Source organism: Coregonus clupeaformis, chromosome 24 (assembly GCF_020615455.1).
Source record: "Coregonus clupeaformis isolate EN_2021a chromosome 24, ASM2061545v1, whole genome shotgun sequence".
In the NCBI taxonomy this organism is placed as follows: Eukaryota; Metazoa; Chordata; class Actinopteri; order Salmoniformes; family Salmonidae; genus Coregonus; species Coregonus clupeaformis.
In genome coordinates, this window is record NC_059215.1 from 42,490,236 (window position 1) to 42,513,481 (window position 23,246).

At 45.3% G+C, this 23,246-nt stretch overlaps 1 protein-coding gene across 1 annotated transcript in view; it reads right to left on the reverse strand.

Moving 5' to 3' along the window:
* The window catches only part of LOC121538544 (cadherin-4-like), a 434,400-nt gene that overhangs the window by 33,169 nt on the left and 377,985 nt on the right, over positions 1 to 23,246 (reverse strand). Inside the window, exons 8-11 of the mRNA XM_041846665.2 lie at positions 22,802 to 22,974; positions 19,662 to 19,799; positions 6,370 to 6,555; positions 1,096 to 1,349 (exon numbers count right to left, since the gene is read on the reverse strand). Of these exons, the coding sequence (XP_041702599.1) occupies positions 1,096 to 1,349; positions 6,370 to 6,555; positions 19,662 to 19,799; positions 22,802 to 22,974 (751 nt within the window). The remainder of the gene's footprint in view (positions 1 to 1,095; positions 1,350 to 6,369; positions 6,556 to 19,661; positions 19,800 to 22,801; positions 22,975 to 23,246) is intronic.

The window sequence follows — 23,246 nt, forward strand, 5'->3', positions numbered from 1 at the left end:
TGGTGGCCAACTACAAGAAACGTCTGACCTCTGTGATTGCCAACAAGGGTTTTGCCACCAAGTACTAAGTCATGTTTTGCATAGGGGTCAAATACTTATTTCCCTCATTAAAATGCTAATCAATTTATAACATTTTTGACATGCGTTTTTCCTGATTTTTTTGTTGTTATTCTGTGTCTCACTGTTCAAATAAACCTACCATTAAAATTATAGACTGATAATTTCTTTGTCAGTGGTCAAACGTACAAAATCAGCAGGGGATCAAATACTTTTTTCCCTCACTGTAGCTAGCTAGCTAGCTAGCAGTAGTGCCACTTGTGTAATTGTCTTGCAGCTAAATTAATGTGTGTATGGACGAGAAAATCAACCTTTAAATATCTGAACATGCTTGCGAATTGTTACATTATTCAAGAGTGTAATATGGTTTTGTTGCATTAATCAATACTGTAATAAGGTAGATGAAAAGTTGCTTGCATAACGTTAGCTAGTTTGAATAGTTTGCATGCTTACTGGCTAGAGGCTACTGTGATATTTACAGTAAACTTGAGCTATTGAGGTAGAACGTCACATCACGTCGCCAAGCCCCCGAACTCTCTCTTGGCATGTGACACACCATTGCTAAAGTAAATAGAAAAGTTTGTGTACACATTTTTCTTTGCTTCAACTCTTCAGTCTGAATAAGCCCTAACATGGCACCTGGCCACTATGCCACTACTGCTAGTTTATACAGGGGGAAGGGCAGCTCTTTACTAAGTGTGTTTACATAAAAATCTTAAGAGAGAGAGAGGAGACAGTTTGTTTGCATAGTTCCCCACTGTACCTAATGCTCTGTTACATGAAGCGGTCAGAGTCGCTGAAGGTTGTGAGAGAGAGAGAGAGAGTGTGTGTGTGTGCGTGTGTGCGTGCATGCGTGAATGTGTGTGTGTAAATGTGTGTGTCTGTGTGTGTGTAAATGTGTGTGTGTCTGTGTGTGTGTAAATGTGTGTGTGTCTGTGTGTGTGTAAATGTGTGTCTGTGTGTGTGTGTAAATGTGTGTGTGTCTGTGTGTGTAAATGTGTGTGTGTCTGTATGTGTGTAAATGTGTGTGTCCAGTACCTGATGCTCTGCTGCATGAAGCGGTCAGGGTCGCTGGCTGAGAAGGTGGTCAGAGAGGTGCCAGCTGGGACGCCCTCCTCAAAGCGAATGGACTTGGGGTTAGAAGGGAAGTAGGGCGGTTCGTTGATGTCTACCACGGAGATGGTGACCCCAGATGTGGACTGGAGGGACGACTGGATCCCACTGGCCAGCTGGGCCTGGTTGTTGACCACCACTGTCAGCATGAAGGCCCTGTTTTGCTCAAAGTCCACCGGCTGGAGAGGAGGAGAGGGGGAGGGGGAGATAATTAGGTTACAATTAGTCATCTCATACTCCATCAAATGGTAATAGCAATCACACGAGTGACACAGAAGAAGTCTAATAGAGAAAAGGAGAAAAAGGCGAAGCTGTAGGGAAAAAAGAAGAAAGATACCAAAAAAAGACATGATAAATGAGAAGGCAGAGAGAGAGAGAGAGAGAGAGAGAGAGAGAGAGAGAGAGAGAGAGAGAGAGAGAGAGAGAGAGAGAGAGAGAGAGAGAGAGAGAATAAGAGAATACTAGGAAGGGTCGAATAAACCGGAAGAAAGAAAGCAGGAAAGCAGGAAAGCAGGAAAGCAGGAAAGAAAGAAACAAACCCTGCACTATGGTGAGAAGAAATATATACGGGAGAGAAATAACAACAGAGGGATGAAACACACGGTGCTATGTACCCCCACCCATCCCCAGAACACTTAAACATTCTCCTCCTGTTCCTCAGTGCCTCTATCCTCCACCTGCAGACGTTAAACACACACAGAGAGAAGAGAGAGAGAGAGAGAGAGAGAGAGAGAGAGAGAGAGAGCTGAGTCCTGGTGCTGAGCAGCGCTAGCTCCGCGATAGCCAGGATGAATTGGAACAGCGTTACCGTTAAACTTAGAAGGACTTCTGCACCCCTACCTGTAGTTACCCTGCTAACACTGAGTGGGTTAGGCAGGCCTTAAAAAATTCATGGACTGGCTGCTGTCGTGGCTGGCACTCCCTGTTCAGTTCACGCTGGGTAAACTCCCCTCACTGTGTGCATGTGTGTATGTGTGTGTGTGTGTATGTGTGTATGTGTGTGTCGGCTAGCTCCAGCCACCTACACGGGCGATCTGCCCTGTGACCCTAAAACCGAGCGAAAGCTCTGGGCTGGCTTAATGAAGACAACACAAACACGGGTTCAAATAACCAGAAATACACAAACAAATATGTTGGGTGTAGCGTGATGCTCGGTCTGATTACAGTTAGCTACCCGGTTGATGATTAGCGCCCAGGGGCTGGTGTCTGCTGTGTTTGATGGTGACAGTAATGATTTGGAGCACATCTGTGTGTTGCCTCGCCTTAGTGTTAGCAGCTAACGGACACGACGGGCGGAGATATAAAAAGCATTCATAATCAAGCATCCAGGGTGACGAGGGGATTTCATCTGACAGATGCCATGGTGGGGTATGTGTGTGTAATGTTAATAAGAAGAGGTGGCTGGTGTTGATGTGCCCTTCTGTCTATGTGTGTGTGTGTCTGTGTGGAGTGAACCAGTGGGAGTAATCGGAACTCTTTGATCCATAGCCAGTGGTATTCAGTGCACAGGGAGGTCTGGTGTACCTGCAGGCTCTCTAACATACACACACACCATATGGGAGGAGAGCAGAGCGAGGGGGTTAAAGGTCAATAACCTGGCCTCCACCTCCTTCCTGTGATCCATCACTCACTACATCCCCCCTCCATCCCTCTCTTTCCTCTTCTCCTTCCTAACTCTGCTCTTCATCCCCTCTCCTCCTAGCGCTTCCCTTCCCCTGCTCCCCCTTCTCCTCACCTCCCTCCCCCTTCCTTCCCTCCCTCCCTCCCTCCCTCCCTCCCTCTCCTCCTCCTAATATAATATACCCTACCTCCTCTCCTCATCGGCAACTCTCTCATCTACTCCTCACTTCCTCCTTCCCTCTCCTCTCCTTTCTTGTCTCTGGTGTGTAGTCGCCCCTATCATTTCCTGTGTTCATCACAAGCTTCTTGAATTTACATATCCTAATTACTTATTAAAGGCAAACTAGTGTTTGTGTGTGTGCATACAGGTGCATGTGTGTGTATGTTTGTCTGTATGTGTTTGTGTGGTGCCTCTGTTTTAATCCAAGATTTCTTATGTTCTTATTGGTTCCCCAGAGAGTTCTCTACACGTGTGACATGTGCAGGTTAAAACCTCAGTCCTTGTTTACAGAGCAGTGATGGTCCCTGGTGGGCCATCTCAGTAAACATGTGAGAGATGTCAGTGTATTTTGCTGATGTGCCTCCACTAGCAGCCAGAGAGGCCTCCTCAGTAAACACATACCACAAGAATTCAAATGTGGCTCTGTGATGTTTCCCTGCTACCTATGCGTTCCAGGTTGTCTGATGTGAAACCGATTAGAATCGGTAGCTATTCCAGCTCCGCTCCCCAGAGAGACTCAAAGCCTTCCTGTTTACTTGATGAGACTGTCTATTCCTCGCGCTGCTCCTGGCTCTTAATTTATGATTTCCTGATAACCTCCCTGGGGTTGCTATGGCAGCTTACGGCTGCCCGCCCGCCTGCCTGCTCAATTCTACATCAGGGAGTGAGTATAGAGGAAAAGGACTCTACACTGAACAAAAATATAAACGCAACGTGCAACAATTTCAACGATTTTACTGAGTTACCGTTCATATAAGAACATCAGTCAATTGAAATAAATACATTAGGCTCTAATCTATGGATTTCACATGACTGGGAATACAGATATGCATCTGTTGGTCACAGATACCTTAAAAGAAAGGTAGGGCCGTGGATCAGAAAACCAGTCAGTATCTGGTGTGACCACCATTTGCCTCATGCAGCACGACACATCTTCTTCGCATATAGTTGATCAGGCTGATGATTGTGGCCTGTGGAATGTTGTACCACAGCTCTTCAATGGCTGTGTTAAGTTGCTGGATATTGGCGGGAACTGGAACACGCTGTCGTACACGTTGCTCAATGGGTGACATCCCAAACATGCTCAATGGGTGACATCTGGTGAGTATGCTGACCAAGGAAGAACTGAGACATGTTCAGCTTCCTGGAATTGTGTACAGATCCTTGCAATTATCATGCTGAAACATGAGGTGATGGCGGCGGATGAATGGCACAACAATGGGCCTCAGTATCTCATCACGGTATCTCTGTGCATTGAAATTGCCATCGATAAAATGCAATTGTGTTCGTTGACTGTAGCTTATGCCTGCCCATACCATAACCCCACCGCCACCATGGGGCACTCTGTTCACAACGTTGACATCAGCAAACAGCTCACCCACACGACACCATACCGGGATTCATCCGTGAAGAGCACACTTCTCCAGCATGCCAGTGGCCATCGAAGGTGAGCATTTGCCCACTGTAATCGGTTACGATGCCGAACTGCAGTCAGGTCAAGACCCTGGTGAGGACGACAAGCATGCAGATGAGCTTCCCTGAGACAGTTTCTGCAGAAATTATTCGGTTGTCCAAACCCACAGTTTCATCAGCTGACCGGGTGGCTGGCCTCAAACGATCGCGCAGGTGAAGAAGCCGGATGTGGAGGTCCTGGGCTGGCGTGGTTACACATGGTCTGCGATTGTGAGGCCGGTTGGACGTACTGCCAACCGGCCTCACCGGAGGCAGCTTATGGTAGAGAAATTAACATTCAATTCTCTTGCAAAAGCCCTGGTGGACATTCTTGCAGTCAGCATGCCAATTGCACGCTCCCTCAAAACTTGAGTCATCTGTGGCATTGTGTGACAAAACTGCACATTGTAGAGTTGCCTTTTATTGTCCCCAGCACAAGATGCACCTGTGTAATGATCATGCTGTTAAATCAGCTTCTTGATATGCCACACCTGTCAGGTTGATGGATTATCTTGGCAAATGAGAAATGCTCACTAATAGGGATGTAAACAAATTTGTGCCCACAGTTTGAGAGAAATAAACTTTTTGTGTGTATGGAATATTTCTGGGATCTTTTAGTTCAGCTCATGAAACATGGGACCAACACTTTACATGTTGCATTTTTATTCAGTGTAAAAGCCAGTCATCTAGAGACAATAAAGAGAAGCAAAATGCCAATGCTTGAGGTGCTGAGAGAAATAGAGAGGTGTTAATGCCATTCCTAAATTCTAAGAGTCACACAGACAGAGGAGCAGACAGAGGAATACAACTGGCTCGGCAACGGCAGCTCATCAATAAACTAGTCAAATATGCACGCTATATATACCTGTACACACACACACACACACACACACACACACACACACACACACACACACACACACACACACACACACACACACACAGGCACACACACACTCTCACACTCACACACACACACACAGCTGTTCCTAAAACTGTAATCGGATAGGATTACAAGACACGGCTGTGTTGTTGTATCCATCCACCACAGTAACTAGAACATTATAAGTGCATAAACACCACTGCGATTGTAATTGAGAAATCAATATCTAATTTGCTGCAATGGTCTTAGTAGCCATTATATATGTGTGTGTGCGTGTGTGTGTGTGTCTGTGTGTCTGTGTGTGTGTGTGTGTGTGTACTCACAGTGTGTGTATGTGCGTTCACAGTGTGTGTGTGTGTGTGTGTGTGAGTGTTTGTGCATACGTGCGCGCCCATGTGCTTGTGAAGGACCTGCCGGCCTGCTACCCTATCCCTCATTTAGATTTAGCTAGGGGGTTTCAAAGTCAAAGCTCCCATTGTGTTTTGTCCTTAGCTGCCCCCCTCAGCCTATAGGTAGAGTACAGCCTGGGGCGGACACACACTGACTTATAGATCTGACATGCAACACACAGATTAATGGGATAACTGTATGTGCTACATCAACATCACAAGGACATGTCATATGGTTAATAAAATAAATATCATACGCTATAGACCTGACAACAACAGTCCTCACTCAACCTTGACCTTTCTGTAGGCTTGGTGAAGAAGTGTGTTTTTGAAATAGATTTCATAAGTAGGTCTAGGTGAGACCTGGAGAATATCAGTTTTCACCAGATTTTCGCTAGCTTTCATAGTTGCTGATTGACTTTGAATTCTTCACTATTTTAGCACTACCTGCCCATTCAATATGAAATGTTTTTCAGAGCAAAGGTCAAACACAATTGGGTGCTTTTTTCTGTTACTTTCCTACATGTAAATCTCTGTGGAACAGCTTTGAACTAATCTGCTATAGACAAAACTCTCCACAGCATTTTCTGTCTGAGAGCATGTACCATTGTTTTTGATTGCTCACAGGGCCTTACCTTCTCGACGGTAACCATGCCGTCGTTGGTGTGTGGGTCGGTGATGATGGTGAAGTGACCTATTGGGTCTCCGCTGATTATCCTGTACACAGCATTCCAGTTGGGCGAGTGCGGCTGGTCCCGGTCAATCACGGTCAGGTTGGCAACCACAACATTGACCCGGTTCTCTGGGACCTCCCCTGAAAACTGGGAGGGGAAAGAAAGAGGGAGAGAGAGATAAGAGGAGTGAGCAGAAGTCTTCTCCTCCTTCTTCTTTGTGTAAATGGCTTAATTATCTCGTCACTCCACAAACACTACTCCGGTGCATTAAACAAGCTAAACACCCATTCTGTTCTCTGCCTCCATGTTTTGGCTTGTTTTGAATAATGTTCTTATTGTCCTCCCCATCTTCCTGCTCTTCTGAGAGACTGATGGAGGGAGAGAAAAGGCCTGCTTTTGGGAGGGCTTAAGCAGCAGTGTGCATGTGTTTGTGCCTCTGTGTGTCTCTGAGTGGGTTTTAGATGTCCTGCAGAAACACATGTGTTTTGTCCTGATAAGGCCAAACAGCAGAGGAGTCAGTCTGTCTGTTATGGTTGTGAACTGATCACAGCTTAACAGTCTCTACAGCAGGGTTCCTCAACTGGCGGCCCGCGGGACGAATTTGGCCCGCGTGTGATTTTATCCACCCCAGTTTTCGGAGCAAATAATAATAATTTTAATTTTAATTGTTGGATATAAAAGACTGTAAAAACACCAGCAAATCAGCTCCAAGTGATTTACATTTTGGGAAAGAATTACCACGCATAATATCGACATATACTGTATGTGATAGTATACAGATATAAATAAGGTTTGAAATTATTATATTTTAGTCAAATATTATATCTGTTTGGGCTTCTTGCCGTCAATTTGCAGTCTACAAATTATTTGTAATTATGTTCCAGCCCCGACCATCCGCTCAAGAAAAAATCGTCCCGTGGCTGAATCTAGTTGATGATCCCTGCCCTACAGGCTTAGGAAACCTTCTCTCTGCATAGACCGTACACAATAACATTAGCCCCCCACAGAGACACACTGAGACACACTGTGACCCAGCACACAAACACAGTGAGATTAGGAAGCTCTAGCAAGATGGTCGTCTAGAGAACCAATGACATTCTTCAGTAAAAAGAGGGTTCTGGGGTGGTCCTTTTGGTCTGCTAGGATTGGATAAAGAGGCAGCGTGTGTATGTGTGTCTGTGTGGGGTGTGTGTGTGTGTTTACACTCTTCACTAAGTCTGTTTTGACGTTGCTGTCGGCTAGGCCAGGGTATTCTCCATGCTGATTTGAGTAAAGTTTTTTCTGTAATAGGGACATTTAGGGACATGTAGGGCCATATATAACCACACTTACAAACTCAAAGGCTGCTATAGAATCTACAGAACAAGGGTCCCCACGGGGCAAAAACTGGTTGAATCAACGTTGTTTCCATGTAATTTCAACAAAATAATTTGTTGAATCAATGTGGAAAGTCATCAACGTAAGGGAAGTCCAATTTCACGGTGATTTGTTTTGTTGATTTCAAGTTGAATTCACATTAGTTGAGAACTCAACCAAATGTAACTACAAATAGACCTTGAACTGACTTCTGTGCCCAGTGGGTCTGTACTTAGAGTGGTGCCATTATAAGGTGTTCTAGGTCACTTACAGTGAATAACAGAAAGAACAGTGGAATAGTCACACAGTCAAAGTAATAGGGCACAAGACTCTGTCTTCATCCTGCCGTCACATTCTTGGCAGTGTGGAGGAGGAGGTAGAGGGGGAGGCAGACGAGAGGAGAGAGGGGGTGGTAGGGGGAAGGGGAGAGGGGGAGGCAGGGGAGAGGAGAGAGGGGGGGGGCAGTGGGAGAGGGGCAGAGGTGGTGACAGAGAGCTTCATCATGGAGCCCAGGTGATGTCAGGATGAGAGAGGAGAAAAGGATCCTGGCCAAGCTGGTGTTTCCTACTGGCTGGGATTATTCCTCACTACTGAACACGGGGTACACACACACACACACACACACACACTCACATGCACGCACACACATCTACTTTTTTCTTAAACACACAGGCAAAAGTACAAACCAAAACACACACACATCCTCTCTCACACACAAAGATAATCACACAAACAGATGAACACATCCACTTTGAAACACATAAACACCCCACCCACTGCCTGCCTTGCCGCCTTGAAAAATGGGCCAGCCTCTGATAGGCCTGATGAAATCTTAATCTGTAACATTAAAGAGAAATTCTCCCAACTTTCTATTTCTGGGACGCTTTCATAGATTTATTGGGTTTACTGCAAACACTAAATATTTGCTTAGTGGCCTTCGTTGTCCACAAAATGGCATTTATGTAGCCCACTGGTGAACTGGATGATTTATGGAGGGAGCTTGTAAAAAGTGCTCAGCTCATCGTGAATCCAAGACCTCCACTTTGCAAAATAACAAGGGTGATCATCATCAATATCCGCCACAGCATTTATTTAGCTACCCCCCATTTGTGTTGGGTGATTGAAATGCACTTAAACACAACACAAATACAGTGGATGAGACGCCATCTGTTACAAACTACTAACTACATTGGTTACCGCAACTGTAGAATCCTAATTTAGTAAAAAAAGGGGTCTGATTTACAGTGGTCTTGACTGTGTGTCTGTTCTCCTTATGGATATGGAAGCTAGAATAGTACATAATTTATAATACTGTATGTAGCTCCTTAGTTGACAATAGATATCATAACAGATCCAATTCTGGAATATTTGTACAAATTAAGATTTCATAAATTTTGACAGCTAAGAGCCAGACAGTCAGACTAATTGTAAAAAATGTAGGGAATGTGCATTGATGGTCAGTGGCGTAAGGACGTGGTGAAATGACTGAACAGGTGACTGTTGGAAGGCACATTTCTGCCATTAAAATGTTTGTCAGGTTTAATTTTAGTCTCCTCACTCTCTTCTCCTTCAACCCACCACCTTCTATCATTTCTTTCTCTCCTCCACCCTATCCCCATCTACTCACTCTCTCCCTTGCAGCCCACAACCTTCTCCTCTCTTCCTGCTCCATACCTCTCTCTGTGCTTGCCCCTGCTGTGTGGCTGTGGAGCAGCATATCACTGATGAGCTCTACGTATGACACATGCTTAGCGAATCTGCTAACTCACCATCATAAGGATCTTATTGGCCCCCAGGGTGCATGCTAATGCTAACTCCTATGATAACATCCACCTTGAAAATGATACTGCTGCTGCTGTATTAAGCACCTCAGCTCCCCAAGACACCCATCTACTCACAACTGGAGAAGCTGCAGATGGGAAAACACACATACAAAAAGTCATGCTGACAAGACATCCACATAACCTCAAAATATACTGTACAGTCGATATACATATATTATATGTGAAGCATCATAATAAACTGTCTTTGCTGATGTCCTTTTCTTTCCTCAAATTTTTGTCTCTTACCTTTCCTATATCCCTGTCTTCCCTGCTCTCTCTCTTTCTGTCTCTCTAATTGTCGTTTGTTCCTCCCTCCCCTTTTTCCTCACCTCTCAGCGCTCTCCTAATGATTGTGCCATGAGGCGCTCCACCTGCATAAGCTGTTTCCTTTTGCACTGGAGCTCTGATAAACAGCTGAATTAATCAGCTCAGATCGCCCCTGGGCCACCGGAGGCTCAGCTTGCCTTAATGACTGACACAGGGTTAATGAAATACACACACAAATACACACATACACTCACACACACACATACATCATGAATACACCTGCACAAGGGCCTGTCCCAAAATGTAGCAACAATTTTAGATCAGTGCTAAATCATCTCTTTCTCTCCTCATTCTTGCCCCACCTTCTCTAACTGATGGGGTGTGAGGGGTATAACGGTGTGTTTTAGAAGTGTAGCCTGCTGTTGGCAGTCACACAGGGAGATATGGCCCTGTACCAACTCCTACCACCTGCACTGTGTGGTGCATGTCATGCAAACACACATACCCAGGACCCGGATGCCAAGTCGACTCATCTCCTTACAGCCGCTAGTGAAAGTCTACACACCCTTGCACAGTCTTCACATTTTGCTGCCTTAAAGGGAGTGTAGCACCTATTTCTCAGTGCCAGAAACACATGTAATAATAATAATAATAATAATAATAATAATAACTTAGAGCATCCCGAGATAACATTCCCAAATTACAAACTTTTAAATCAATTTTTTTTAAATATTGTAATGTTGTTCTAAAAGTTGGGTTTGAGGTTTTCTCCAAATGAGCTCTAACGTAAGTAAGAATCCCACAACGCTCTACGGTTAGCATCACACGGTGAATGAAAAACTGTAAATAGTGGAATACATTTGTGAGAATGAGGCGGGCAAATTTGCCGTCTACTCGTCAATCTGCGGGGCACATTTCATCCCTGAAAACTTCCACGGCTATCAACAATGGAAGGAGGGGTTCAGCAAGAAGTTGCTTCTCAAAGTGGATGCTGTCCCTACTATTAATGTGTCTTCTAAAACAGCCAGCAGCACCAGCAGAGACCGAACATTATCACTGGCATGGAAGTGAATCGAGTAAGTGAAGGAGCTAGCTTGCTACCTCTAAGCTAACGTTAGCTAGCTATAGAGCTACCACATCTAAATAACACTGGTAAAACTAACCAAATGTAAACATGTCTACCAGCTGTTGGTAGCTAACCGCTGATGCTGTCATAGATAGTACAGATAGCCTATGGAAAATAGTAGTTTTCAAGGTGTTTGTGGGGGGCGTTGCGGTAAGACTTTTAAGCAGGTCAACATTTCAGACAGATTACCAGGACGTGTACTCCGAGCATGTGCTGACCAACTGGCAAGTGTCTTCACTGACATTTTCAACATGTCCCTGACTGAGTCTGTCATACCAACATGTTTCAAGCAGACCACCATAGTCCCTGTGCCCAAGGACACTAAGATAATCTGCCTAAATGACTACCAACCCGTAGCACTCACGTCTGTAGCCATGAAGTGCTTTGAAAGGCTGGTCATGGCTCACATCAACACCAATATCCCAGAAACCCTAGACCCACTAAAATGTGCATACCGCCCCAACAGATTCACAGATGATGCAATCTTTATTGCACTCCACACTGCCCTTTCCCACCTGGACAAGAGGAACACCTCGTGAGAATGCTGTTCATTGACTACAGCTCAGCGTTCAACACCATAGTGCCCTCAAAGCTTATCACTAAGCTAAGGATCCTGGGACTAAACACCTCCCTCTGCAACTGGATCCTGGACTTCCTGACGGGCCGCCCCCAGATGGTAAGGATAGGTAACAACACATCTGCCACGCTGATCCTCAACACGGGGGTCCCTCAGGGATGCGTGCTCAGTCCCCTCCTGTACTCCCTGTTCACCCATGACTGCATGGCCAGGCACGACTCCAACACCAACATTAAGTTTGCTGACGACACAACAGTGGTAGGCCTGATCACCGACAACGATGAGACAGCCTATAGGGAGGAGGTCTGAGACCTGGCCGTGTGGTGCCAGGATAACAACCTCTCCCTCAACGTGATCAAGACAAAGGAGATGATTGTGGACTACAGGAAAAAAAAGAGGACTGATCACGCCCCCATTCTCATCGACGGGGCTGTAGTGGAACAGGTTGAGCGCTTCAAGTTCCTTTGTGTCCACATCACCAACAAACTATCATGGTCCAAACACACCAAGTCAGTCGTGAAGAGGGCACGACAAAGCCTATTCCCCCTCAGGAGACTGAAAAGATTTGGCATGGGGGTCCTCAGATCCTCAAAAAGTTATACAGCTGCACCATCGAGAGCATCCTGACTGGTTGCATCACCGCCTGGTATGGCAACTGCTCGGCCTCCGACCGCAAGGCACTACAGAGGGTAGTGCGTACGGCCCAGTACAACACTGGGGCCAAGCTTCCTGCTATCCAGGACCTCTATACCAGGCGGTGTCAGAGGAAGACCCTCAAAATTGTCAAAGACTCCAGCCACCCTAGTCATAGACTGTTCTCTCTGCTACCACACGGCAAGCAGTACCGGAGCGCCAAGTCTAGGTCCAAAAGGCTTCTCAACAGCTTCTACCCCCAAGCCATAAGACTCCTGAACAGCTAATCATTGCTACCCGGAATAATAAATTCATAAAAAATCCTACAATGTGATTTTCTGGAGATTTTTTTTTTCAATTTGTCTGTCATAGTTGACGTGTACCTATGATGAAAATTACAGGCCTCTCTCATCTTTTTAAGTGGGAGAACTTGCACAATTGGTGGCTGACTAAATACTTTTTTCCCCCACTGTATATGGACAAGCAATGACAGAGCGGCATGGACTAAGATACAGTAGAATATTATAGAATAGAATGCAGTATATACATATAAGATGAGTAGTGCAAGATATGTAAACATTATTAAAGTGACTAGTGTTCCATTTCTTAAAGTGGCCAGTGATTTCAATAGGCAGCAGCAGCATCTAATGTGCTATTGATGGATATTTAACAGTCTGATGGCCTTGAGATAGAAGCTGTTTTTCATTCTTTCGGTCCCAGCTTTGATGCACCTGTACTGACCTCACCTTCTGGATGATAGCAGGGTGAACAGGCAATGGCTCGGATGTGGATAGGGGGGTGCACCCTCTGTTTCCTGAAGTCCACGATCATCTCCTTTGTTTTGTTGATGTTGAGTGAGAGGTTATTTTCCTGGCACCACACTCCCAGAGCCCTCACCTCCTCCCTGTAAGCGGTCTCGTCATTGTTGGTAATCAAACCTACTACTGTTGTGTCGTCTGCAAACTTGGTTTGTATTCTGCCATATTCCCCGTCACCTTGCCATGGTTGAATGAGGTGGTTCGCGCTTTCAGATTTGCGTGAATGCTGCCATCTATCCACGGTTTTTGGTTAGGGTAGGTTTTAATGGTCACAGTGGGCACAACATCACCTATACACTTCCTGGTATACTCAGTCACTGTTTCAGTGTTTACGTCTAAATTAGTTTCGGAAGCTACCCGGAACATATCCCAGTCCGTGTGATCAAAACAGTCTTGAAGCGTGGATTCCAATTGGTCAGACTGTGATGCGTGTGATAGAAGGAGTCAGAAGCAGGAGAGTAATACGCATCCAAAAAGTTTATTTCCGTCGAAAAACAGTTGCGCAAGCATGCGACAACAAAACTCAGGCACAGGGTAGCTCAACCGAGCTACACACAGCTCACTACAAACAATCACCCACACAGACAAGGAAGCCCCATTCCGGCCCGTTCCTGCTCCCCGCGCCAAGCCAGTGGTGCGTGTGTCCAGTCCGGCACGGCCCGTGCCTGTTCCACCAGTGCCTGGTCCGGCACCGGTCAGCTGCTCCACTCCGGAGCCAAAGCAATCCGCTCCACCGGTGTCCAGTCCAGCTCCGGCCAGCGGCTCCAGTCCGGAGCCGGTATGGTTTGGTCCACCGTCGTCGGGTCCAGCTCCAGTCAGCGGGACCAGACCAGGGGCGCAACGGGGAGGTGGAGAAAAGGTGGTGGTCACGCCCGGAGCCGGATCCGCCTCCGAGGCGGAATGCCCACCCGGCCCCTACCCTCTTGTGTTTGTGTGGCGCGGTCGCAGTCCGCGCCTTTGGGGGTACTGTCACGCCCTGGCTCTGGGGACTCTTAAATGTTGAGCCAGGGTGTGGATTTTTCTATGTTTAGTTTTCTATGTTTTTTGTTCTAGATCGTTTAGATCTATGTTGGCCAGGGTGGTTCCCAATCAGAGGCAGCTGTAGCTCGTTGTCTCTGATTGGGGACCATACTTAGGCAGCCTGTTGGCACCAGTTAGTTTGTGGGATCTTGTTCCGTAAAGGTTTGTGTTGTTGTAACCTCAGGACTTCACGTATCGTTCGTTTTGTTGTTTTGTTCGTGTGTTGTGTACTAAATAAAATGTACGCTTATCACGCTGCGCCTTGGTTCCACAAGTCATCAGTCAACGTTCGTGACATGCAGCCTCAGGATATGTGGTTTCCAGTTTGCATAAGGTCCAGTGAAGTTATTTGAGGGCCGTCGTGGTATCGGCTTGAGGGGGGGATATACAAAGCCGTGACTATAACCAAAGAAAATTATCTTGGGAGATAATACGGTCGCCATTTGATTGTGAGATATTCTAGGTCGGGTGAACAGAAGGACTCGAGTTCCTGTATGTTACTACAATTACACCATGAGTCGTTAATCATGAAACACACACCTCCGCCCTTCTGCTTCCCGGAGAGATATTTATTCCTGTCTGCGCGATGAACTGAGAACCCATCTGGCTGGACTGATTCCGACAGTATATCCCAAGAGAGCCATGTTTCCGTGAAACAGAGTATGTTACAGGCTTTCATGTCTCTCTGGAAAGAAATCCTTGCCCGTAGTTCGTTGACGTTGTTAACCAAAGACTGAACATTAGCGAGTAGAATACTTGGAAGTGATAGGTGGTGTGCACGCCTGCTAAGTCGAACCAGCAGGCCGCTCCGAGTGCCTCTCCTCCGCTGGCGATGTTTTGGGTCAGCCGCTGGAATCAGTTCAGTTGCCCTGGGGAGAGCAAACAAAGGATCTGCATCGGGAAAGTCGTATTCCTGGTCGTAATGCTGGTGAGCTACCGCCGCTCTGATATCCAATAGTTTTTCCCGGCTGTATGTAATGATGCAAAACACTTTCTGAGCTAATAATGTAAAAAATAATACATAAAAAAAACAAAATACTGCAAAGTTTCCTAAGAGCTAGTCGCGAGGCCGCCATCTTCGTCGGCGCCAGGATCATCACACATTGTTATGCCAAAGACACACCAGAATGGCTTTCCAAGAGGTGTTGAGTGTCCCTGAGTGGTCTCAGCACTGACTCAATGATTCCTAACCAAATTGACTGAACTTGAGCAATTTTGACAAAACCAATGGACATATATTGTCCTAAGAGTTGTGCAAAGTTGGTAGAATATTATTCAAAATTATTCACATCTGTAATGGCTGCCAAAGGTGCTTCCACCAAGTATTAACTCTGGGGTGTGAAGACATACACAATCAAGACATCTTATTATTATTATTTTTAATTAATTTCAGAAATGTTCTATAAAAATGTGTAGTAGGTTGTGTAGATCTGTAGGAAAAAACCTGCTTAATTGCTTGCACATAACTTTGTGTCTAACACACCGCTGTAGAAACCACAGCCCCTTCCTTGCTGTTTACTCTCAGCTATCCCTCCCTTACACTTTTAGCCATCCTAACAATTCCAGCCATTCGGATAACAAATCACTCTGAGTTTTCTCATTTACCAACTATCAGGAATACTGCTTCTACTCACTGCTTCCGCCCACCTCATCCTTCCTCTCCCCTCCCTGCAACCCTCCACACATTTACTATGTCTGGCAGCATAGTGCCTCCAGGGCATGGTACTCGCAACGCCAGGGTTGTGGATTCGAATCCATTTGACATTTTACATATTAGTCATTTAGCAGATGCTCTTATCCAGAGCTACTTACAGTTAGTGAGTGCATACATTTTTTAATATCCCACAGGGGACCACTATAAGTCACTCTGTATAAGAGTTTTGTGCTAAATGACTCAAATGTAAATGTAAAAAATATGTGTGTGCGTACACTTGTGGACAGCAGGCTTGTTCAAGAGATACTCATCACTGCTGGGGGAACTACTGTATAACAATCAACATTCCCTGGAAGACCAGAAGATGTATGGATACATCTGCAGTAATGTATGCTGGTCTCCATAATGTTTGGTCACACACTTCATTCTTCACTTTGATTTGGTTCTGTGACTCCAGGAATGACCTTTTTTCATATACGGTAATGATCATCACCACTATAATCATCATTAAGTCTGCTTGTTGTTGTTTTCTGGGTGATGAAAGTTGAAGATAGGACGTTTATTTCACTAAGGTCAGGTGTGTGTGCTGTCTCTGAGATAACGCCAGGGCTGTGTTTCACCCCTTCCCCTCTCCCTCTCGCCTCATATCTTGAATCTTCTACCCTTCTCCCTGTCTTCCAGTCCTCCATCTCCCATACCTTCCCCCATCTTCCCCTGCCCTCTCCCTCTTCCTCCCCTCTCCCCTCTCTACTAGGGATGTGGCGGTCATGAAATGTTGTCTGCCGGTTATTGTCATGCAAACTGCTTACTGTATGTTATCTGGCTATGCGTTATGACATAAGCTGTAGGCTTGTTAATTTAGCAGACAAGATATGCTTATAAGTCCCGTTTCATTATTTTATATTATACGATTTTATAGTAAGAAGAATATAATTGAACTTAGCTGAATAAAATAGAAAGGATATTTTTCCCATTCCGGAGCGAGTGCACATATGAAGGCTATGTTGAGCGTAAAAGTGATCATTTGAAACAGGTCCTATAGGCTACGCTAGATTTAGAGTTATTTGGCAACTTTAGTTGTGAATAATACAAACCTTAGAATGTCTTAGAAATCAAAATATATATGGGCTGCATGATGCGACTATAGGCTATTGATGATTTGAGAAAGTAACCAAAAAAGCTTGTGCTCTGTTCCTTGCCTCAGGCTGCACACACTGTTCTCTCATCAAGTGATCATATTTTCACCCATCAGACTATTCTCAATTTAATATTGTCTTTACTAATATGTTAAATTAGTTTTGATTTAGAATGGCCCATTATCAAATGGGCAGGAACAGGGGCAGTGGAAAAAAATACATGTCATCCACCTATGCACTCCAATAGCGAAGGGAGGCCGCTTTCCCGCCTGTTCGTTTGGTTAGGCTACTCCGGTTATTTCACTCCATGCATCAACCACTGTTTGATGATTCATTTGGGAAACCATGTGAAATTTGTCCTTGAACATCGATAGTAAAATGTTTTCACAACAAAAAATATTTAATTAAACTGTTGACAGACCCTCTCTCTGTGTGCTCGAGAATGGAATGAAGGAGAGAGGGGAGGAGATGGAAACGCACGGTGGTGTGATATTCTGTAGCTAACGGTAGCCTAAAGTGACACCCTGTTAAAAAAATGCCCTATTACTATTCAAAATCAAATACAAATTCACTATTGTAGGCTAACTCTGTAACCGCCCTGCACAATCAATGAACCAATAGCATCGCCTAGGCCTACAGTGAGGGAAAAAAGTATTTGATCCCCTGCTGATTTTGTACGTTTGCCCACTGACAAAGAACAGAATTACAACAAAGAAATCCAGAAAAACGCATGTCAAAAATGTTATAAATTGATTTGCATTTTAATGAGGGAAATAAGTATTTTACCCCCTCTCAATCAGAAAAATGTCTGGTTCCCAGGTGTCTTTTATACAGGTAACGAGCTGAGATTAGGAGCACATTCTTAAAGGCAGTGCTCCTAATCTCAGTTTGTTACCTGTATAAAAGACACCTGTCCACAGAAGCAATTAATCAATCAGATTCCAAACTCTCCACCATGGCCAAGACCAAAGAGCTCTCCAAGGATGTCAGGGACAAGATTGTAGACCTACACAAGGCTGGAATGGGCAACAAGACCATCGCCAAGCAGCTTGGTGAGAAGGTGATAACAGTTGGTGCGATTATTCGCAAATGGAAGAAACACAAAAGAACGGTGAGGAATCAGCCCAGAATTACACGGGAGGATCTTGTCAATGATCTCAAGGCAGCTAGGACCATAGTCACCAAGAAAACAATTGGTAACACACTACGCCGTGAAGGACTGAAATCCTGCAGCGCCCGCAAGGTCCCCCTGCTCAAGAAAGCACATATACAGGCCCGTTTGAAGTTTGCCAATGAACATCTGAATGATTCAGAGGAGAACTGGGTGAAAGTGTTGTGGTCAGATGAGACCAAAATCGAGCTCTTTGGCATCAACTCAACTCGATGTGTTTGGAGGAGGAGGAATGCTGCCTATGACCCCAAGAACACCACCCCCACCGTCAAACATGGAGGTGGAAACATTATGCTTTGGGGGTGTTTTTCTGCTAAGGGGACAGGACAACTTCACTGCATCAAAGGGACGATAGACGGGGCCATGTACCGTCAAATCTTGGGTGAGAACCTCCTTCCCTCAGCCAGGGCATTGAAAATGGGTAGTGGATGGGTATTCCAGCATAACAATGACCCAAAACACACGGCCAAGGCAACAAAGGAGTGGCTCAAGAAGAAGCACATTAAGGTCCTGGAGTGGCCTAGCCAGTCTCCAGACCTTAATCCCATAGAAAATCTGTGGAGGGAGCTGAACGTTCGAGTTGCCAAATGTCAGGCTCGAAACCTTAATGACTTGGAGAAGATCTGCAAAGAGGAGTGGGACAAAATCCCTCTTGAGATGTGTGCAAACCTGGTGGCCAACTACAAGAAACGTCTGACCTCTGTGATTCCCAACAAGGGTTTTACCACCAATTACTAAGTCATGTTTTGCAGAGGGGTCAAATACTTATTTCCCTCTTTAAAATGGAAATCAATTTATAACATTTTTGACATGTGTTTTTCTGGATTTTGTTGTTGTTATTCTGTCTCTCACTGTTCAAATAAACCTACCATAAAAATTATAGACTGATCATGTCTTTGTCAGTGGGCAAACGTACAAAATCAGCAGGGGATCAAATACTTTTTTCCCTCACTGTATATGTTCTCTCCCAGACTCATGAATATAAACTTTGGAGTGTAGCATAAGGTAACCAGTCCATCCAGTATGCATAATAATACAGTCCACACTCAAAGGCGATGACCAGAATTTGTTTAATTTTGTAATATAAGCTAGACCAATTAAAGACTTCTTAAATCATTTTTTAAAAATGTTTTTCTGTGGTGCGTAATATGCGGTAGGCTATGTATTGTATAACGAACAGCACAATCATTATTTTAATTACGTTTCTTTTTCAGGCTTGGGCTCATATATAGGCTTATGCATATGTATAAGGTCTAATATGCATATCAGTGTTTTGAATTAATCATCACCTTAGAAAGCATGTCCATTTCGTTGATAGTCTTTGAAACAATGCCCACAATTATAATGTTTTCCACTCAGTTTCAACTTGTTGTTGAACTTCTTTCTTCAAATTGATCAATCACAGTGAGGTGAGTTTTAAAAGCACAATACTGTTTTGTTGATAAGTGTCTGAGGGGATTTTTTTATTGCATTGATGTCAGAATGGTCAGAAGGACAATTGAGCCTTGAGTACCAGGGCATTAGCAAGTTGGATACTACCAACACATGTCCAGAGTGCATAAGAGGAGATTACCGTGACTCAACGGTCACGTGGAATTTTACTGTGGTCATGTCTCATGACCGCCGTTGAGGCGGTAATACGGTCATCGCAACAGCCCTACTCTCTACTCACGGTTCTGGAGGTGAGCTCCGGTGGGTTGTCGTTGATGTCTGTGACAGAGATGATGGCAGTGGCCGTGTTGGACAGGCCAAAGTTCAGGTTGCCCTCCATGTCCGTGGCCTGGACTATGATGCTGTACTGGGACACTTTCTACAGGACAAACACACAGAGAGAAGAGAGAGACAGTTAAGAAGAGCAACCAGTGATCAAACGTACACACAGTGAAACAAAGCACTCAATGGTCAAATATACAAAACTGCATAATGAATACAAGGAGGTCAATGTATCCTCTTCTTTAGGTTGTGCAGAAATAATAAAACATTTTACACAACACATATTTTGTCTGTCTCTCACAGACGTTAGGTTGCCTCTACACCCACTGTGGTTCTCTCATCAACAAACATTTAGCCCGGTAACTGCTTTGCCAGTGTGGGTCCGGTATGTCTCTGACGAAATTAGAAGCAACATGGCTCGTTTATCCCCTCCCATGACTGTCCCCTCCCCTGTTCTCCCTCCCCTACCTTGGCCCCTACCTCAGGCCCCATCACTCACCTTAATGGGAGCCCAGGCACTGTGAAAAGGAACACTGGAAGTGTTCTTGGAGCTGTCTGTACAGAACAGCACAGAGTCTCCTAGCTGGGGGAACACAGAGAAATGTTCCCTCCATCTTCTTACCTCCTCCCTCTACACTTCACACGGTTGCTTTGCCGTTTTTTTGAAATTGGGTAATGTTCTTCTTTCCTCAAGTGTTGCGTTGGGGGCAACCAGCTCTCCTATGTGCAGCCTAGAATTGTACCCAACTGGGCACTGCATAGCAACCATTTTGTGTGGAAATGTGCTCCAGAATGGTGGAGAGTTAAGTATCAGCTGAGAGAAGCTGAACGTGTCACAGCTTTACACAACAGCCCATGTAAGAGCTGTCCATGGTCCTGCTCTGCTGAGCTGTCCATGGTGCTGAAACCAACCGATTCACCTTAGAATGCTGCACTATTCACAGAGATATGATTGTATGTGTTTTTATAAAAGTGTGTTTGAGTTTGTTTGTGTGTGTGTGTCCCTCCCTCTCTCCCCCTGTCCCAGGCTGCAGTCAGGCAGGCAGGCAGGTAAGGGAGATGGGACCTGGGAGCTGTCAGGATAATGTGTCTCTTCCCTGGGATTCCCAATTACACTCACAGTGTCTCCCTCACATGCTAATTACTGAGTAAATATCCCAATTAGACTTTGACTCCACATCAGGAGGATTAGACAGCTCAGCTCAGCTCTGCTCAGCAGCCTCTCGACCCCCCATAACCACACACACATTCACATCAACACATGCACACACAGATGTGCGCTCACATGAACACAAACACACACACACACATCTTGTTTAGGAGCCCTAGCTGGCCCGCCAGTCCCATCAGTGAGGATCTACAGTGTGTACAGCAGGCCTACTAATTAGACAAGTCACTAATTATGTAGAGCACCTCGCAACCTCTCTAAACCACGACACATCACTAACTACTCTCCACACTACACCCTTTCACACCACACTGTCCTGTACTGTACTAGCTGCTTCTCTACAGAGCTGCTGTCACTGAGTCTACCGTTCCTCGGCCATGAAGAAACAAAGGGAATGAGAAAAGAGAACAGAGGCTGGGATGAGCTGAGTACAGGTCAAAAAAGACGAAGAAGAAGGAAAGCGAGAGGATAAGAGGACTATAACGATGAATGGGAAGAGTGAGGAAGAAGGGAAAGTGTTGAAAGGCATGTGTGGTAGGGGAGAGGAGTCAGGGGAGAAAGTGATAGATCAGAGAGGGGGCACACTTAGACATCTGGCTTCTTGGAGAAAACCTCCTTTAAACTGGACTCTCTTGAGGAAAGGCAGGTAGAGAGACCTTATGGAACTGTAGCCGAACTCTGAAAACTGGGCTAGAGTAACAGCGAAGCCTGTACCACTCTCTCATTCGCTCTCTGTCAGCCTCCTGTTCTGTTAATTATTCATGTTTATGTATATATGCACTCAGATTTCTGCAAGGTTAAGGGCGTTCTTATCTGTTCTCTATGGGAGTGATGGAGGAAACCTTCTGAGGTACATACATTGGTGTGCGCCAACAGAAAGATTGTGTGTGGGTTTGTGTGTGTGTGTGTGTGTGTGTGTGTGTGTGTGTGTGTGTGTGTGTGTGTGTGTGTGTGTGTGTGTGTGTGTGTGTGTGTGTGTGTGTGTGTGTGTGTGTGTGTGTGTGTGTGTGTGTGTGTGTGTGTGTGTGTGTGTGTGTGTGTGTGTGTGTGCGTGCGTGTATTAGCTCTAATCCAACATTGGGAATGAATCAGGTTGGATTGGCAGTGTTCAGATAAAATAGATATTGAACAACAACAGCGGTTAAGCTATTAACTGTTTCCTCTGTCTTCATCAATTTCTCTAATTTTCGATCCATCCCTCCCTTCCTTCCTTGTCTATCTCCCATATTGTTCCCTCTCTGTATCACTCTGTTATCTCTCATCCCTCCCTTCCTATGTTTTCTATTTCCATGTCCAACTCATCAGCCTGTCTCTTCCTTCCTGTGTGTTTGACAGGTGTCAAGGGTGCTATATCTCTCTCTCACACACACACACACACACACACACACACACACACAACTGAAGGCTCCATGATGCGTTGTTAATAGGTCTGTCTGCAGTGACAGGTGGCTAGGGTGATGCAGCAGAGAGATTCCCTTTAGGGCGTTGATGGTGTTGTCACAGGAACATCCGTGTCACTTAAATAAAGATGTTAGGATGTTGTCATAACGTGACAGCTCCATAAACAAGGTGACCTCCGGGGGACGGCTTGGAAAACGCTGAGCAGCGCATGACGTGTGGTGACAGACACCCATGAAGAACATGCTAGATGGGCTACAACCGCACACACCCTAAGACCCAAAGATGGAGTTGAGTTGAAAAATACAATGTAAATAGCCTACAAACAACACACCGCCTGATTCTGTTGCAGAAGTCTTTCCCGGAGGCAGTTCCAGCACTGCTATTACCACAACACAAACACACTGTGGGAAATGAACCTTCATTTAATTACATTATCCTCATTTCTTATGTGGAGGGCCAGGAGTTGTTTTGACCTGACCAGGAAGACTCTCTACTTTTCAGTGAGAACACATCCCACCAGGGTTACTGACCTCGCGGTCGAGGCCTGCTGCCACGGTGATGATGTCTCCGGTCTCGCTGTTGATGGTGAACATGTTGGGGATGGGGCTGTGTGGCGTCTGGGAGAGGATCCGGTAGCGCACCATCCCATTGGCCGTGGTGTTGTCATCATTATCAAAGGCTGCCAGGTGCATCACAAATGTACCTGAGGAAGAGGAGGCAACAGTCAGTCCAGGCGTACTGTACACTGGGACAGCCAAATGCAAACACATTCAAACCAAGGTTATTATAGTTTTGTGTTTTTATTAGGGCTGTCAAAGTTAATGCGTTAATAACGCGTGACAGGTTTATCGGCATGAATTTTGTTTGCGTCACCATTTCTTCACCACATGGAACCGCACTTTTAAGCGCACGTTTTCGAAACAAGTTATTCTTTTCATTTCACTTCACCAATTTGGGCTATTTTGTGTATGTCCA